The sequence below is a fragment of the Grammomys surdaster genome, unplaced genomic scaffold, assembly GCF_004785775.1.
Source record: "Grammomys surdaster isolate TR1022 unplaced genomic scaffold, NIH_TR_1.0 169, whole genome shotgun sequence".
Taxonomy (NCBI): Eukaryota; Metazoa; Chordata; class Mammalia; order Rodentia; family Muridae; genus Grammomys; species Grammomys surdaster.
In genome coordinates, this window is record NW_021604617.1 from 15,463,805 (window position 1) to 15,482,750 (window position 18,946).

An 18,946-nucleotide genomic window follows, 5' to 3' on the forward strand; every position below is an offset into this window, starting at 1 on the left:
TCTCTCTCTCTCTCTCTCTCTCTCTCTCTCTCTCTCTCTCTCTCTCTCTCTGTGTGTGTGTGTGTGTGTGTGTGTGTGTGTGTGTGTGTGTTGTGGATTTGGTCAAATGCTTCTATCATGTTAATTGTTTCCCAAAATTGCACAAGAATCCTAATGTAAGACGTTGAGGGTCCCTGCCCCAAGTTGGTTTTTATTGGTAAATAAAGTTGCCAGTAGCTAATGGTTGGGCAGGGATACAGAGTTGGGACTAGGATTTGTGAGCAAGAGGAGGGAGAAAGAAGGAAGATAACCATGTTGGGAAAGGAATAAGATGCAGGCTTGGGAGCTGCAGAAGACAGAGCACTAATCATGTAAGAGCAGGGGAAGAGCAGCCCCTGTCCCCCGCCCCAACTTGGTCTAGGGTAACAAAGATTGAATATAGATTTTAGTAAGTAATAACTCTGGAGTGTAGGAGGGGAGGCATTAGCAAAGTCGAATTTTGGGAGTGGCCCAGCCATTGAGCTGGTTAAGGTGTATTAAAATAGAAGGCTACATGTGTGTGTCTTTCATTCAGGAATCCAGAAGATTGGGGTGGGTAGTGAGGAACTCTCTCTGCCATTGCCAAGGCAATCTTGAGTAGCATTAATCACCTACAACAACATGTACGTATGTATGTATGTATGTATGTATGTATGTATGAAAGTATGTATGTATGCATGTATGAAAGTATGTATGTATGCATGTATGTATGTATGAAAGTATGTATTATGTATGTATGTATGTATGAAAGTATGTATGTATGCATGTATGTATGTATGTATGTATGTATGAAAGTATGTATTATGTATGTGTGTATGTATGTATGTGTTTGTGTATGTATGTATGTGTGTGTGTATGTATGTGTATGTGCAGGTGCCCACAGAAACCAGAAACATTGGAAGCCCTGGAGCTGATGTCACTGGAGGTTGTACACTACTCAGCGTGGATGCTAGGATCCACTCTCAGATCCTCTAAAGAGCAATAGGGATGGAGGCTATGTTTCCATCTCCATTAATGGAGTTGTCTTTTCACCAATCTATTGTCCGTTGTCCTTTTATCTTCTTGGAAATGTCTGTTTAGATACCTTTCCTATCGTAATGAGATTTCGTGGATGTCTTGACTGAGGTATATGAATTCCTTACATGTTTGGGATATTAACGCTGCATTGCATTCATGATTTGGTAATGGTTTCTACCGTGACATGGGCTACATTTTCATTTTGCTGTCTCCTTGGGTGTGCCGAAGTTTGCTGCAGTTCCACTTGCTTAATTCTGCTTTAATTGATCTGCGTTTCTGGTGCCATATTCAAATCTTCGTATACAATCTTTCTATCTAGAAGGGAAATTCCTTTACTTTTTCTGTATAGTTTACACATTGTGTCACTGTGAAGGAGATTAGACTCATTTTAATCTAGACTGAGTAGGATCAACAGAATATCAGAATGGTATCAGTATCCCTTTTCATCATTCTATAATGATATGTAGTTTCATGAGTGCTTTAAAACTGAACTTGTATCATATTTTAATAATCTGGATACATAAATATCATTGGAAATTGCTAGAAAAGCACCTGTACCTTGCAGCTGATACTATCTCATACAATGCATGCATTTTTATGCACAGATAATGTTAAATTAAGATCACAATAACATTTACACATTGATTCCCATGTTGAAAAGTGACTTCTAAAGTACAACACTTCTGTTGAATATTGGGCCGTTTCCCTTGCACTTTTTCATAAAGCTAATTAGTTTTTCAGCTTGCATGAAGTTCTTTGAGGTCTTGATTTTGTAAAGAACTCCCCCTCCTACTATGAACGCTCAGAATGTGAAGCTAAGAGTTGGGGGAACATATGCATTCTAATCAGACCATTATTCTCTTATAAGTTCAAATAATTTTTTCAAGTTGCCAAGAGTCTAAGACTAGAATTGGTGTGAAGATTTTGAAAATGTTATTCTCCACTGAGGGCAATGATGACATCTCAAATAACTAAGGGCAGAAGAATGTTCTGAAGAGAAGAAAGTTAGTTCCATGATAAATCCTCCTAGGCTAAGAGATCTAATGACAAGCCTTTCTGGACCGTGGATCACTGTAGTTTTCATTTATATCTACCCGATTTGTATTTGATTTGTATCTGTGGGGACAATTATTATGTACATTTAATTCTTCTGCTTCAGTCTCTCGAGTACTTGGTTTACAAGAAAATGCTATCACTCCTAGCTCTATTTAATACCCTTTGTTTTTAATGTGCATTGGTGTTTTGATGGGTAAGGATGTTTTAGAATTATAGACAGTAGTGAGTGGGCTCACATGTGGATGCTGGGAATTGAACTTGAGTCCTCTGGAAGAGCATTCAGTGTTCTTTAACCACTGAACCATCTCTCCAGCCCCAACTACTTGATATTCTTAAGCCCTGTTCTTAGACAGAATACTAGAAAGAATTTATTTTCCAGGCCAAATAGCATAACACACAGAGAAAAATTATTTCAGAAAAAAAAACTGAGGTACAGTTACTATTAGAAAATGGACTTAGGAGCTGGAGAGATGTCGTAGAGGCACAGTTACTGCTTGTTTGGGGGACCTGGGTTCAGTTTTCAGGACTCACTTGTCTGCTAGGAACTATCTGGCACTCCAGTACCAATGGATCCAATGCCCTCTCCCAGACTCTGTGGGCACTGCATACATATAGTGAAGACAATTAACATAAAAACATGGCAAATCAATTTCTCAAAGGAAAAAAGAGTAAAATATACCTTCAGGCTAAAACAAAATGCAGAATATCCAATTTCTTGGGGAAATATCATTTAGTTACACCTTCTAGGACTTGGTTCACATGCAACAGGTAAGATAAGTGAGATGACACAGAGAACTGAGAATATGGCCAGTAGCACGTTCGCAACTCAAATAGGAGCTGTTGAGATTACCATATACCCACAGTAAAACTAAACACTATAACCTCAGCTTTGTAACTAAAATGTGGAGCAGGAGAGATGGCTCAGCAGTTAAAAACACTGAGTGCTCTTCTAAATTTCCTGAGTTCAATTCTCAGCAACCACATGGTGCATGGTGGCTCACAACCATCTGTAATGGGATCTGATGCTCTCTTCTGATGTATCTGAAAACAGTTACAGTGTACTCAAAAACAAACAAACAAACAAATGTGCTTAAATCTTATTCTCAGGGCTAACTACCTAGCCCAAGACAATCTCTTTTTGTTAACGCCTCCAAATGAATTTTTCTACAGTGCCACACAACTCCATATATCATACATTATATAACACCTGTCATATCTTACATCACGTGACTCCCTGCAGTTATCTCACTATAGAAATGGAATTAAATAAACCCTCTTGGTTTCTAACATAAAAGAACATCAAAAACATATGCATGTGATTGAACTGTGGTTGTGTGATATACGATTACTCTTTTAGCAAACAATACCTTGTAGTCTTGAGTATTCTTATTTACTAGATTATCAGTGACTGAAGTATTGCTTTAAAAAAAAAACATTAATGTCAGGGCAGGGATAAGGTAAGCTTTGCCAATTGTCCCAAAGATGCTGGAAATATCTAGAACAGAATGAAGGACATGCAAAAAATTTACTCTTGTCAATGAATATATCATAAGGGTCAACAACTATAATTGACAGGGCATTATAACTAAAACATCATTTTTACCCTTTCTATGTATTGATGTTATCAAAATCCAATAGACTAATACTATTGGACTTTCACTAAGGTGTGTCAATAGGTTAACTTGTATTCCTTGTTTGCATTGTTTTAAAATCACATTATTTTTGATGATGAAGATAACATATCTTAAGAGTGGTATCTGGCATCGGGTAACATACTAAGATAGTAGCAGCTAAAGTAAAACTACTAATGCCATTATAACTTTAACAAGCCTTATTTGCACAGTTAGTAGCTTTACTTATTGGAATATGTGTGTACATATATATACATATATATATGTGTATATATATATATACATATAGTGTATATATATATACTATATATATACATATATATACATGTATATATGTGTGTAGTATATATATATACATACATATATATATACTACAAACACACACACACACACACACAGAGAGAGAGAGAGAGAGAGAGAGAGAAAGAGAGAGAGAGAGAATGTTGCATTCTATGCTATAATATATGCATAACATGTGCCACATATGCCTTCTTTATTATAAGATACAAGCTTTGGAATGAAAACTAACAGTATCACTTCAAGACAATTTGACAAACAGAACAGTGTAGGAGGTTAGTCACAAGAGGGTTACTCTACAGTTATATGTTTTGCTCAATGAGAAATGTCTCTTACAATTGGAACTACTACTAACGCCGGGTTTGAAACAACATTTTCCACATACACATACTAGTTTACACTAGTTATCTTCCAAGACAGAGAGACCAGCTTACATACAATAAAATTTTATTTTTCAATAGCTACAAGTCTAGATTCTCTTCAACTCCACTTGTCTCTGTCGTTCAGGTAGTCTCTTCACTTGTGTGATGGATAGGTCCTTTGAGAAGAAATAGAGTACAACCATTTCCTATATTAAGCAATTAGAATTATCTATATCTAGTTTTTATTCTACTGTTGACAGGTTAGTCTCCTACAAAAAGCAAAAGAGAAAAAGAAGCTAGCAAAAGTTTTATGCCTAGAAAAACACTATTGCTATGAAAGGAAGAAAGAAAGAAAGAAAGAAAGAAAGAAAGAAAGAAAGAAAGAAAGAGAGAGAGAGAGAGAGAGGAAGAAAAGGAAGGAAGGAAGGAAGAAAGGAGGAAGGAAGAAGGAAGAAGGAAGGAAAGAAGGAAGGAAGGAAGGAAGGAAGGAAGGAGGGAAGGAACTAAGAAATCAGAGAAACCAGCTCTCAGGCACATTCAGCCAATGTTGATTCTCTTATGAGTCATTTTAGTTATACAAAATGGGAATATAGTTTATTGTAACAATATCATAGATAGATATGACATGTGCTAACCATGTCCAATCCTTGGACATGACTGTCTGTCAGTCTTCTTGCTTGTCTCCAAGAGTGACTTCCTCAAGTGTGATTTACACCCACACATACCTACATGACATTCTCTGGGAAGCAAGATGATTCTTGCTTCAAGAGAGATCCATTTTTCTCTCTGCTTCCTAATGAGATGTAAAACCACGTGTTACTCAGATTTGCTAACAATTTGTACACATACAGTCTGTCAGCAATGACCCTTTTCTCAATAGATCCTAAGCTTCTTATGGCCAAGGGGAAGAACTGAATTGTATTGTTTTCCATAATAAACAGAAATGTCACCAAACACAGTGTTCTATGGAATGTTCTAGAATAAATAAAGGGATTTATCTGTTCCTAAGTATTCACCTATTTTTCCAACTTCTTCTCGTTTCCAGTTTGATCACTCATGGTTTTGGGACACCAGCAATATGTGCAGCTCTAAGCACTTTCCAAACAGTCCTCAGTGAGATGCTCAACTATTTGGAAAAACACACTACTCACAAAAATGGTGGTGCAGCAGACTCTGGCCAAGGACATGCCAACTCGGAGAAAGCCCCGCTGCGGAAAGCTTCAGAGGCCGCTGTGAAAGAGGGCAAAACAGAAAAGACAGACTAGCTACATCAAACAGAATCTATTTCCGGAGAGTCTTGCTGCTCATATTTTTTTTCTAATATATATATCATTGAGGGTGACTAATCTTCAGCGGACCAAATCTTTACCCTCCCTGAGCCCTCCATAAAATAAAATCAAAAGTGGAAATGAAAAAGAAAAAAAAAGGAAACAAAAAAATGACAGATCCAAAAAAAATGAGAAAAAAAGAAAACAGCAGTGTAACTGTGTGATGAAATTGCCACTTTTTATTTATTTATTTGTTATGATAAAACTCCTTCTGTGCACGTAGTTGATTATTCTGAATTATATACACCACAGTTTTCAAGCACTTCTGGACTTTGGAGAGGCAGCACATGCTTTTTCACATATAACTGATGCACTTTCTTATCCAGCTATATAGTTAGGGATCAGTCAGAGAACATGACCAAACTGGAGTCTGCCACCAACGGCTGCTGCTCCAATCATCCCTGACTCAACTCCCTGTCACTGAAGAGTGCCTCTTTCCATTAAATAGGCCAGTCTGAAATTACCCACTAGTACATGTTTGGGGAACTGACAAGGACAGTCACAAACTTTTTGAGCTGACAGCAGTTCTAAGTATTTGGTCACTCCAGATTACTGAATTATCCGTGCCTTGGTGGTGTTTAAGAATTCCAGAAACTGTCTCCCTTCTATCTACCGTTCCTTTCCTTGTAGGTCCCCTTCCCCATTTCTAAGAAGATATTCAAAAGACTTATACAACATTGTAGGAATAAGAGATGAACTCTCCCATGCCAACTGCACAGTTCAAAGAAACACTGAGTTTAGTTGATGGGGTATACGGATGCAGAAGAGGGGAGCTTGCCATTATTAGGCTCTTTGTCAAATGCAATGACATTATTTTGCCTGAAAATTATGAGAATAGAAGCAGTAGTATTTCTGAGCAGTCCTGCCTGTAAGACACGGGGCCCCTTCAAAGTGCTGGTGGCAGTGGTTGTAAGGTTGAAGTGAGAGCCATGTTTTTGCACTTTTGTGCTCTTTCTACCTGTTCCATATGTTCTAAACCATTAGAGGCACAAAAGCACCCAGGCTGTGTTCAATAAAGAAAGCAAACAGAATAATTAGAGAAAACCTTTGCTTTTCAGATGTTTTCTTTTTTTTTTTCCATAGCTTATTCTTATAGCTTCCTTACCTTTCATTTAAGACACTACAAACAAGAAGTTCCTGACTGCAAAAGCCAGGGATAACTGAAAGAATGTTTGGTCCACATAAGCCTGTATATGTCAAGAAAGTTGGTTGCCACTACATTGTTCTAGCTTTTCTACTGTTAACAATTAAACTTCTATATAGGCAAATAAAAACATAGATCACTATGTAATAAAGGAATTATTTTCATGTGTGGATATTCAACGCTTAGTTTAGCATGAAAATATTACCCTCTCACTAACATATTTCAATTATTTTAAAGATCTCTGCCATATTATAACTTTATCATGAATATTAGCATTATAGCTAATGAGAGGAAGTATCTGAAATTTTCATGTATGAATCAAAGAAGCTATTTTTACCTGACAATAATTCTTAAAACCATTATCTTGAGTCTTGTACAGAAATGACCATAACCAGTGAAAACCTAAAGTTTTAGATTAAATTTATCCAACAGGAGACATGTTTGAAGAATTCCATAACAATAGGATATTATAGTAATACAGTAGAAGAGCTTGAAATAAAAAATAAAAGAATTATGATTTCATGTGTTTAGTTCCATTTTTCAATTTTATCATTATCGATGGCTTTAACTTCTTAAATAAAATAAAACAAAGCCAACATTCTTCCACAGTTCCAAATTTCATCAGAAAATGAGTGATGCCATGTTCTAAGTCTCCCATATTGTAAAATATGCACACAAAACAAAAATAATGTGAGTTTAGTAAGTGGTAGGAAAGTTACATCTAGATAATGTGGACTACTATATCCTCAATGAAATTTCCACATTAACTGTTCTTTATTCCATTTATTATTAACAATACATTTGTATTTAATATGGCATTTTAAGATGCATACTGCTAGGTACTCAATGTTATGACCACATCAAATATTCACAAATATTCAGATGGAAACACGAGATCTGGCATATGTTACAAGTTGACTTCTTCACCCTTAGTTGTAACTGGTTTGGATTCTAAGTACTTCAGTGGGGGTGTTATTACTTATTAGCCTTGAAACAAAATGTAACTATAACTACAGTGCATATTATTTACCAGGATTGTGGGTGTTTTAAGAGCCTTAATGGACAGCACCCACCATTTCACTCTACCAGCCATTGGAACATAATCAAGTTGATGGACTGGTCCTGTTTAAAACCATCATTTATTATCATATCCTAATACACATTGTTAATACCAGCTTTTGCCTTGTATATAATAGGTACTCACCACTTTTTAAATAAATGAATAAATGAATGTGTGTTTGTTCTTTGTCCAAAGTGGGCCAAAGGACCTTCTAATATTTTATGTTTTCCTTCTATGCTCAATGTTTTAATTGAGCCTGCTTCTTTCCCTCCATGGTAATTTGTGGTTAAATTTTACTTGAAAAAGGAAAAATTTTCTTTATAGCACCTTAGTTGCATATAGATATGTTTAATATGGAACTATATGGAAATCTACTTAGCCATCAAAAATTAATAAAAATAAAGCTAGAGTATTATCATAGTTTATAATGAAGAAAGACAGTTAATAAGAATATGGTTTTCCATGTTATAAGTCATATATGAGCCTGTTCAGATTACCTGTTACTCAGACAAAAACAATTATACAAGCATAATAGATTCCTAAGGCAAATAAGAACATTTAAACTTGATGAAGCTAAGTTTCTATACAAAGACATGCTTGCTTTACAGCTCTTTAGACACCATAATCATAGCTTTCATTAGATTTACAGTTGGACTTATATTGTAAGTCCATGTGGCTCTAGAAAGATAAACAAAAACTCTGAGTTACTCTCTTCTCTGGAAAGGTTGGGCTATGGAACAGCACTGATCTTTCTCCCATGTCTCCTACGTGAATTTCCTTATCATGAGGAATAATCCCTCCTTAGACTTGCAGGATCTCTGCTTACCCTTAATTGACGGGTATGTAGCAAGTAAGGCTGAGCTTAGCTAGGAGACACTGTAAGCATCCTAACCCAAAGGTGATGGTGGTAACAATTTTACCCTTTGCCACCTGGTTCTCTAAAGAGAAATATGTCAGTAAATTATTCTTACTAATAATGAGTGAAAAATAGAACCCATTTTCTATTTGCTTCCTTTTCTGCTTTTTTGTAAGCATGTTAGATGACTGAAGTTTTGTAAACTGGATCAAACAATAAGTGTGTTTTCTTCTTACCAAAGGCAATATATGAGAAGCAGCAAATTATTTCCAAACTAAATATAGAGGTACAGAGGGAAATAGACCTTATCCCAGTTCATATAACTGATACCAGTCTTTGAGATGTGGAAAGTACCATGGCACAAATAAATACAGAATCCTGCAATACCAACTTAACTAGAGTCTAGAAAACAGGAGCTGGGGCCAGGGAGCAAAATCAAAGGAGAAAGTTGTAAGTGGTAAAGGGGGAAAGTGAAAATCAGGACAAAAGAGAAGTGTTCTCTGTGGCAGAGCATAAAACATAAGGGAAGGGTGCTATGCTAATATCAGCAGATCCTCTTTCTATTTCTGGCTATCCCTTCCTGCTTCCTCTATTTGCCAGTGATAAAGATTTTGATCACATTATCTCAGAGAGGAAGTATGACCCAAACACAAAGGACTCAGGCAACAAGACATAAATTTCTATATAGGTTTTCAGTTTCAAAACTAAAGCACCTCCGAACACAGAGAGCAGAGATACAGTTCAGCATTTGAGCACTTGGCTAACCATCTAAAAGCACTGAGTTAAAACTCTGGAGCCCCTCAAACAACAATACAATCTTAGGCTCTCAGGGACTTACAGCTTAAACATTCATCAGTAAGGACATTTAGTCATACTGTGCACAAATGGAGACACACGCGCGAGAGCGAGAGCGAGAGAGCGAGAGCGGTTTTGGGTTTTGTGATTTGGAAAAGAACGAAAGGAGAAAATATTTTTTATTTAATATAATTTATTTATTTTTACTTATACACTTTACATCCTGTTCACTGCCCCCTTTCTAGTTACTCCTTCCCACAATCCTTGCCTCATACCCCTCCTCTTCTCCTCTGAGCAGGTAGGGGTCCCTATGGGTATCCCTCCTCCACTCTGGCACTTCAAGTCTCTGCAGAGCTAGGCAATTCCTCTCCCACTGAGGCTAGACAAAGTAGCCCAGCTAGGAGAACATATCCCACCTACACGCATCAGCTTTTGGCATAGCCCTGTTTCAGTTGTTTGAGACCCACATGAAGGTCAAGCTGCACATCTCTACAGATGAGCAGGGAGACCTAAGTCCAGCCAGTGTTCTTTGGTTGGTAGTTCAGACTCTGAGAGCCTCAAGTGTCTAAAAGAGGCCACATCCTGTAGTCAGGCAGGAACTCCATTGGAGTAATAGAGAAATCAACACACCATAAAACTTTCAACCCAAAATTTATTCTGTCTACAAGTAATGAAGGTAGAAGGGAGGGAGCTGAGACTGAGGGAATGGCCAACCAATAACGGGCCCAACTTGAGACCCATCCCGTGGGCAAGCACCAATCCCTAAAACTATTAATGATACTCCGTTATGCTTGCAGACAGGAGCATGTCTTCCTCCGAGAGGCTCTACCCAGCAGCTAACACAGACAGGTACAGACACCCACAGCCAAACAGTGGATGGAGCTTGGAGACTCAAGAAAGAATAGGAGGAAGGATTAAGGGCCCCGAAAGAGATAGAAATCCCACGGGAGGGGAGAAATTTAAGCAGCTTAGATATTGCATTTCTGACATGATGCTACAAACTAGAAGTGAGTTTAGATTTTAGACCTTATGAGAGGGGTGAGGGGGCTCCTTACTGCTAAAGGAAAGGTCAAGGTACACACAGCAAAAATAATAAACTTGCATTAAGCAAAGTAAAAAAAAAATAGCCCATGTGGTGTTATTCTAGAAGAGTAGAGCCTCAGAGATCCCTCTAAATACTCTCAACAGGCTGCAGACACAATTAAGGTGACAGTGGCTGCAACAAGGAGCAGAGAAGCTGCATCTGCCATGTCAGGCTCAGCAGGAAGCAACCCAGACGACTAGGGAGGATGCAAAGTCCTCACAGACTGGACATGAGAATATACAGGCATATGTCCAAAACATGATGGAAATTCAGAAGCCCTTCTAGGACTTCAAAGGGAGAGGACAGAAATAAGGAAAAGGGGACAAATGGGTGTAATAAAGTTGAAAAGGATAAAACTGAGATGCCAACTTTAGCAAGTATTTATTAGTGACTTCTAAGATATGAGACTAGGAGAGTGTAAGTAAAGTTAGTGGAATCTGGAAACTTCAAGAAAAGAGCCCTTACCTGTGATCTTTGGATGAACCTCTGAAAAGCACCTCAAGATTTATGAGGATGGTATTTATGAAAAAGTACAGTAACCTGCTGTTAGAGATGTAAAAACATCTGGAGGCTCAAGCCTTAAGGTACATTTCAGCTAGATGGATGCTGGCTGGAATTGGTGACCTGTTACATATTCCCTCTTTCATTCTTCCCATTTTAACTAATGTTTCTTATAGACAATGCTAATCAGAATCCCACTGAGATATTGAAAGAACAATTTTAGCTTCATATGGAAACATGAAAAAGTCCAGTAGAGCTAAAACAATCTTGAATAATAAAAGAAAGGCTGGCAGTATCACCAAATCCAACCTCAAATTGTACTACAGAGCTATAGTGACAAAAACAAACATGGTGATGAATGGAATCAAGGTGAAGACACATACATAAAGCCACATAACTATGAACACTTTTTTTTTAATGAAAGAAGCCGGAGATACACATAGGAACATAGATAGCATCTTTAACAAATGGTGCTGATCAAACTGGATGGCTACATGTAGAAAAATCCAAATAGACTCATCCTTACCATCCGGCACAAGACTCAACTTCAAGTAGATCAAAGGCCTCAACATAAAACCATATACACTGAATCTTGTTAGAAGAGAAAGCAGAAAATAGCCTTGAACTCACTGGCACAGGAAGACACTTTCTGAACACAATACCTTTAGCACAGGCACTAAGATCAACAATTAACAAATGGAACCTCATGAAACTGAAAAGCTTCTGCACAGCAAAGGACATCGTCATTCAAACAAAGTGGCATCCTACAGAAAGGGAAGAGATTTTTACCAATTACACAGCCGTTAGAGGCTTAATATTCAAAATATGTGAAGAATTCAAAAACTAGAAAGCAAGAAAGCAAATAAACCAGTTTTAAAAAACACAATACAGATCTAAACAGATAATTCCCAAAAGAGGAAACTCCAATGGCTGCGAAATATTTAAAGGAATGTTCAAGATCCTTAGTCATCAGAGAAATGAGAACCAAATCTCCCTTGAGATTATCTTAACCCCATCAGAATGGTTAAAATAGATAAAGCAAGTGATGGCTCATGCTGGCAAGACTGTGCAGTAAGTGAAAGAGTCATCTATTGTTGGAGTTCAGACTTGGACAGTCACTGTGGAAATCAGTGTGGTCATACCTCAGGAACACGAGAATCAATCTACCTCAATATCGAGCAATACCACTCTTGGGCATATACCCAAAGGATGTTTCATCCTACCACAGAGACACATGTTTAATCATGTTCATTGATGTTTGTCTTAGTTAGGGTTTTACTGCTGTGAACAGACACCATGACCAAGGCAACTCTTATAAAAGACAACATTTAATTGGGGCTGGTTTACAGGTTCAGAGGTTCAGTCCATTATCATCAAGGCAGGAACATGGCAGCATGCAGATAGGCATGGTGCAGGAGGAGCTGAGAATTCTACACCTTCATCTGAACACTGCTAGCAGAGTACTGGCTTCCAGGAGTCTAGGATGAGGATCTTAAAGCCCACACCCACAATGACACACCTACTCCAACAAGGTCATACCTACTCCAACAGGGGCACTTCTTCAAATAGTACCAATCCCTGGTCCCAGCATATACAAACCATCACATTCCATTATCTGGCCCCATAGGCTTGTTCAACTATATGAGTCTATAGGGGCCATACCTGAACACAGCATAATGCAAAAATATTTTTAGTACAACTTCAAAAGTCCCCATAGTCTATAGCAGTCTCAACAATGTTAAAAGTCCATAGTTTAAAGTCTCTTTTGAGATTTATCCAAACTCTTAACTGTAACCCCCAAAGCAAGACAGGAAACCAGCTGGGCAAACTCCAAATTCTGCATCTCCAAGTTTGACATCAAATGGGTCTTCAGATCTCGAACTCCTTTTTTATCTTTGTTGACTGCAACAAATTTCTTTCTCCTGGGCTGGTTCCACTCCCTGATACCAGCTTTCCTCAGCAGATATCCCACAGCTCTGGCATCTTGAACATATTTGGATCTCCAAGGCAACTTCAGTATTACAGTTTCTTGTCTCATTGTCTGGGATCCACACATGATCTGGGCTCCTCCAAAGGGAGTTCATGTAATGTAACATTCTAAGCTCATGTTGATCCACTCCACTACTGCTGCTGTTCTTGGTAATCATTTCATGGTACTGGCATCTCCAAAATGCTGGGGTCTCCTGTTGCAACTAGGATTCACCAATAGCCTCTCGTACGCTCTCTTAATGGTTTCAAGCCTCAACCTCTTTGCATGATCCCTTCAGTCTTGGGCCGTCAACTGCAACTTAGGCTGCACCTTCACCAATGGCCTTCCAAGCCCTCTCACAGTACCAAGCCTCAGCTGCTCTCCATGACTCCTCCATGCCTTCAAAACCAGTATCACCTGGGTGACTCTTACACATTACCAAGTACAGCTGTAGAGTGAGGTACAACCTTAGCTATCTCTGGAACATAGCTTCTTTATGCTCTTAGAACACACTTCCCAGAAAATTTCATCTCAGTAATGCTCGTCTCTTCTTAATAACTGCTAATTTCTTAACTCCAGCTAACCAGCATCAATTGTCCCAGTAATCTCTTCTATTCTGGTCTCTAAAGCCAGAGCCATATGGCCAAAGCTGCCAAGTTCTACTGCTTGCTGGGGCTGGAACATGCCCCTTGTTCTATTTTATAATCACCAGCTTTTTGTTTTCTAACTCCTTCACTGCCTAAGCTTGGATGTCCTGGAACTTGCAATATAGACTGACTTTGAACTCAGATTTGCATGCCTGTCTCCTAAGCACTAGAATTAAAGGTATGATTCGCCATGCATGGGTATAAGTTTTTTCTTCACCTAGAACTTGCTCAGTTCTAGGCTGGCCTTGAACTCAGAGGTCTGTTTGTCTTTGCTTCCTGGGATTAAAGGCTTGTGCTACCATGCCTGGACCTAAACTTAGCTGGGTGGGATCTTGCCCCAAGGACACTACTCCCTTGATTCAGTTTAATATTTTTGAACACAGGATTCACCTCCATTCCATTTTCTGGTATCCCTTTAAGACTCGAACCATATATTTTGTATTTTTCATTTCTCAGCTTGCTCCTTTTCATTAAAATACTCTTCCTAAGATTGAACTTTAGTAACCACACAACAGAATTTACACCAGGCTGTTTTGAGACTTCCTTTTTCAAAGCAATTAATCTAAATCTCTTCACCTTAGCCTCAGGCAGACTTTTGGGACACGGACAAAAACCAGCCATATTCTTCGCCAAAATACCACAAAAAGCAGTCTCTAGGCCATATCCTGAAATTCTTCTCCACTGAAACCTCTTGGGCCAGGTCTGCACATTTCAAATCACTCATAGTAACGGTCTTCTATATTCCTTCTAAGATAGCCCATTAAGCCCCACTTAATGCATTCCAATGCTTTTCAAATCCCAAGTCTCCAAATCCACATTATTCCAAACGAAAATATAGTCAGGCCTATCACAGCACCCAGTCCCTGGTACTAATGTCTTAGTTTTCAACTGCTGACACCATGACCAAGGCAACTCTTATAAAGGACAACATTTAATTGGGGCTGGTTTACAGGTTCAGAGGTTCAGTCCATTATCATCAAGGCAGGAACACGGCAGCATCCAGTCAGGCATGGAGCTGAGAGTTCTACACCTTCATCTGAATACTCCTAGCAGAACACTGGCTTCCAGGCAGCTAGGATGAGGGTCTTAAAGCCCACACTCACAGTGGCACACCTACTCCAACAAGGGCCATACCTTCTAATAGTGCCACTCCCTGGGCCAAGCATTTACAAACCATCATACTGTTTAATTCATAATAGCCATAAATAAGAAACAATCTAGGGGTCTGTCAAAAAATGAATAGATGAAAAATGTGGTACAGTTACATGAATTATTACTCAGCTGTTAAAAAATAAAATCATGAAGTTCACATATAAATGAATGCAACTAGAAAAAAAACAGTCATCCAGAGTTAGGTAACACAGTCCCAGAAAGACAAATATGAGATGTATTCACTTTTGTGTGGACATTATCTGTTAAGTCATTGATAATCAAATTACAAGCCATAGAACCATAGAGGTTAGGTGTAAAATGAGGGACTATGTGGTACAGATAGAGCTCCCTAGCAAAGGGAAATAGAGTAAATATGTATGGATATATTGGGGGAGAATAGAATTCAAAGATCAAGGGGAAATGGGACAAAAGAGAAGGCCATGGTTGGGGGAGTCAACTAAAATTAAGAGCCATTTGAGTGGTAGCATGAAATTCTAATACAGTAGAAACTTTCTAAAATATACACACACATATGAAGGTAATCTAAATGTAATTATGAAATAAGAGGGGAAACAGAGTACCAAATGGTTATCTCTTGTCACCAAATGAAGCTTCTATTACCAGGACTGGGTTATATCTAGTTGAATTGTTGACCAAAGGGATTCCATTGGAATCCCCACACAACCAAGGCTGCTGCCAAGACAATAAGTTGGTTCTCCAAAAACTGACAGCAAGGCCCCATAGCTGAAGAATACACCTTCACGCCCCATTGTAAACGTGTTTCCATTTATTCTGAAAGCATGCTCAGGTTTTTCAGTTTTTACAGCTTGTATCTAATAAGCATTAGAAGAACCAAATCCTTTTGCTCCTCAAATATTAGTTTTAACTTCATTTTTATATAGTCTGTAATAGTTGCAGTCGTTCTATAAGGTCTTATGGTGGCCTGACAGGCTGTGTTTGCATTTTCATAAGCCAACTGTTTTGATAAAAGCATTCCAGCATTAGCATCTCCAAACACTCTCCCTGTCACTTTCATCACCTTATCGACAAACTCCTGAAAAGGCTCATCAGGTCCCTGCCTTATTTTTGAAATATCTTGAGACAAATCCCCATTAGTAGGCAAACTATTCCAGGCCCTGTGAGCAGCAGTACCAATTTGAGCATAAGTATCCTGATTAAAATTGTAACTGATTCTGTATATCCTGATATCGATCTTATCCTGCTAACATCTCATAAGTAACCAGACTGTTAGCTTTAGCATTTAACTCTTCTCTCTGCTGGAGTTTTCCATAGCAAATAATTTCCTCCTCCCAAACATGAATGAGCTGTTTCCCTGAGCTGGCTCATACCATGTCTAGAATTATGCCAACCTTGAGTTACTAGTTTTAAGCCAACTTTTTGTTACCAATATTACAAATTTTTAATCATACCCAATAACTTGTAAACCAATAATCTATAAATGAGACATGCAGAAGATATTTATATATTTAAACAAACATGAAGCAGTCGCACATTTACTTATTTAAACTAGACAAAATTTTCTTACTTTTCCTAGCTGTAATTTCAAAGGAGCAGCACTTCATCACCTGCTGAACCCAATAAATACTGTCACAGAGATTTTCTAGGAGAAACAACCATCAGCTTCCTTACCACACAAACCAAGAAGCTGCTGGCCCCTTTAAGACCAGCATGTACAAGCAATCAGCTCCTGGCAGGGCTTCTCCAGCTGTGCTAAACTCCTAACTATAGATGCATGGTGACTTATCAGTTTTTCCTGTGGCAACTGAGACTTCCTTTTTTTAAAAAAATGAGTTAAAAACAAAAACACAGACATAAACTGACAGACATGGACAGACTAGTGCACCAAGGACAGACAATATACAGAGAAGGAAGAGAACTAGATATGCCAAAGGGACCCAGATATCCTACCTAGGGGACTCAAAACCAGATCTAAGCATTCCCCCAATGGGAGCCAAAGAGAAAACAGGACATCCATCTCCTGACCTCCTCCTGTCCCTTAAGAGAGTTCTGGAACAGCCTATGAACAATGTTTTTTCTCTTTCACCAAAGCATCCCAGATAGAGAAGAGGATTGCTTTTCTAAAACCCATTCTCTCTCTTATGTAAACTATCTCTAATCAGGATCCAAAGACTAAAAGCATCTATGAGAATTATCTTCACTCCTCTAGATTCTATCAAAACTCTAAAAACGTACACAAAATTCATTCTACCATTACCTTGTCCATTTTCACAAGGTTTAGTAACAGCTGCCCCCAATTTTTTTTTGTTCCTTTGCTTTTCTTTTTCTTTTTAATGAGTTCCTTTTCCCGTGGTGTCCTTCACTGTATCCCCTTACTTGAGCTCCAATGTTGAGATACCACCTGACCAAGCCAGCTCAGTCAACTGGGTCTCAAGGGAGGGAGTGAAGATCAAAAAGAAAAAAAAGTAAACAAAACTATAACATGACTCCAGCCAGTGTTGAGGCGGAAGTGGGTTTATTTTTCCCAGTCTGCTTTTATATCATTCTAGGTACATCCAAAACACATGGTCAGTTCTTAGACCAAAGACAAAGAAATCAGGCAAAGTAGTAAATAAGGAGATCATGCAAGAAAGTAAACAAGCAAAGTAGTAAGCAAAGGATTCACACAAGGTAATAATTAAGTAAAGTAATAAGCAAAGAGATCACCTAAGGTAATAATTCAGCAAAGTAGTAAGCAAAGCCTCATGGTCACTGTTTCTGATATTCTTACCTGAGCCTACTTCTTTGTACAAGCCCAGTGACAAAAGCCAAATTCCTAGAAGCAGCACCAAAAGCTCTCAACAGGAGTTTTTGCTGTTGTTTGGTTGTGTTTTTTTTTTCTTTTCCTTTTTTTCATTTTTGTTTTGTTGTTGTCGTTGTTGCTTGGTTTGGTTTTGAATATACATTGTATTCATCTCGGGCTGACTGTATGTGCGTTGGTTTCAGACCATGTACTGAAGCATGGGTAGACTATAATAAGATTTCTGACTATATCAAAATACAGACAAAAGTGGGGGCTGGAGTTAAATCTCAGAGGTTAAGAACACTTGCTCTTGCAGAAGGCATGAGTTCAGTCCCCAGCATTCAGATTTGGCAGTTCTCAAACACTATAACTCTGCTCCAGGGGATCTGATGTCCTCTTCTGTCCTTCCTGGAAACCCATACATGTGGGCTCATAAATGTGCAAGACAGAAGTGCACATGAGTGCACACTCACAAATCTCTCTCCTCTCTCTCTCTCTCTCTCCTCTCTCTCTCTCTCTCTCTCATTCTGGTTTAGTTTTAGTTTAGGTAGACTTTTTTTTTTTCAAGACAGGATCTCACTATATAGCGCTGGAATGCACTAGGTATATCAACTTGGCCTGGAACCCTCAGAGATCTGCCTCCTGGCCTCCCAAGTGCTAGAATTAAAGGCATGTATCACTAAACTTGGCAAAATAAATCAGTTTTAAAGGAAAAAAGTAGAAATTAAGTCATAGAAAATAAATTGACATTTTTATGTATCCAAATTGACAGACAGATATCCATGCCTACTATTTCAGGTACATCCATTTGCACAATAGCAAGTTCAAAAATATTAATACACCTTAGGGAATTTGAAATAACTCAAAATCTTCACAGAAAAGACAGAAAAAAAATTAAAAATAAATTTGCATGCCTGAGTTATTACCAGCTGGATTCTGACTTTTCAAATATGCTTCTTTTTAAATACAGCATGCCCTTAATCACATCTTTCTTTCTCTTAAGATAGATCTATTTATTTATTTATTTATTTATTTATTTATTTATTTATGAGTACACTCTTGCTGTCTTCAGACACACCAGAAGAGGGCATCAGATCCTGTTACAGATGGTTGTGAGCCACCATGTGAGCTGGGAATTGAATTCAGAACCTTTAGAAGAACAATCAGTGCCCTTAACCACTGAACCATCTCTCCAGTCCCAATCACATAGCTCTTATTAAGAGCTCTTATTATTTGAAAAAGGGTACTGAGGTATGACATAAATACAT

At 38.2% G+C, this 18,946-nt stretch overlaps 1 protein-coding gene across 1 annotated transcript in view; it reads left to right on the forward strand.

The window, feature by feature from the left end:
* Positions 1–8,079, forward strand: part of Tfap2d (transcription factor AP-2 delta) — a 60,482-nt gene extending 52,403 nt beyond the window's left edge. Inside the window, exon 8 of the mRNA XM_028766751.1 lies at positions 5,427–8,079. Within this exon, the coding sequence (XP_028622584.1) occupies positions 5,427–5,646 (220 nt within the window). The 3' untranslated portion in view covers positions 5,647–8,079. The remainder of the gene's footprint in view (positions 1–5,426) is intronic.
* Positions 8,080–18,946: the final 10,867 nt, after the last annotated feature.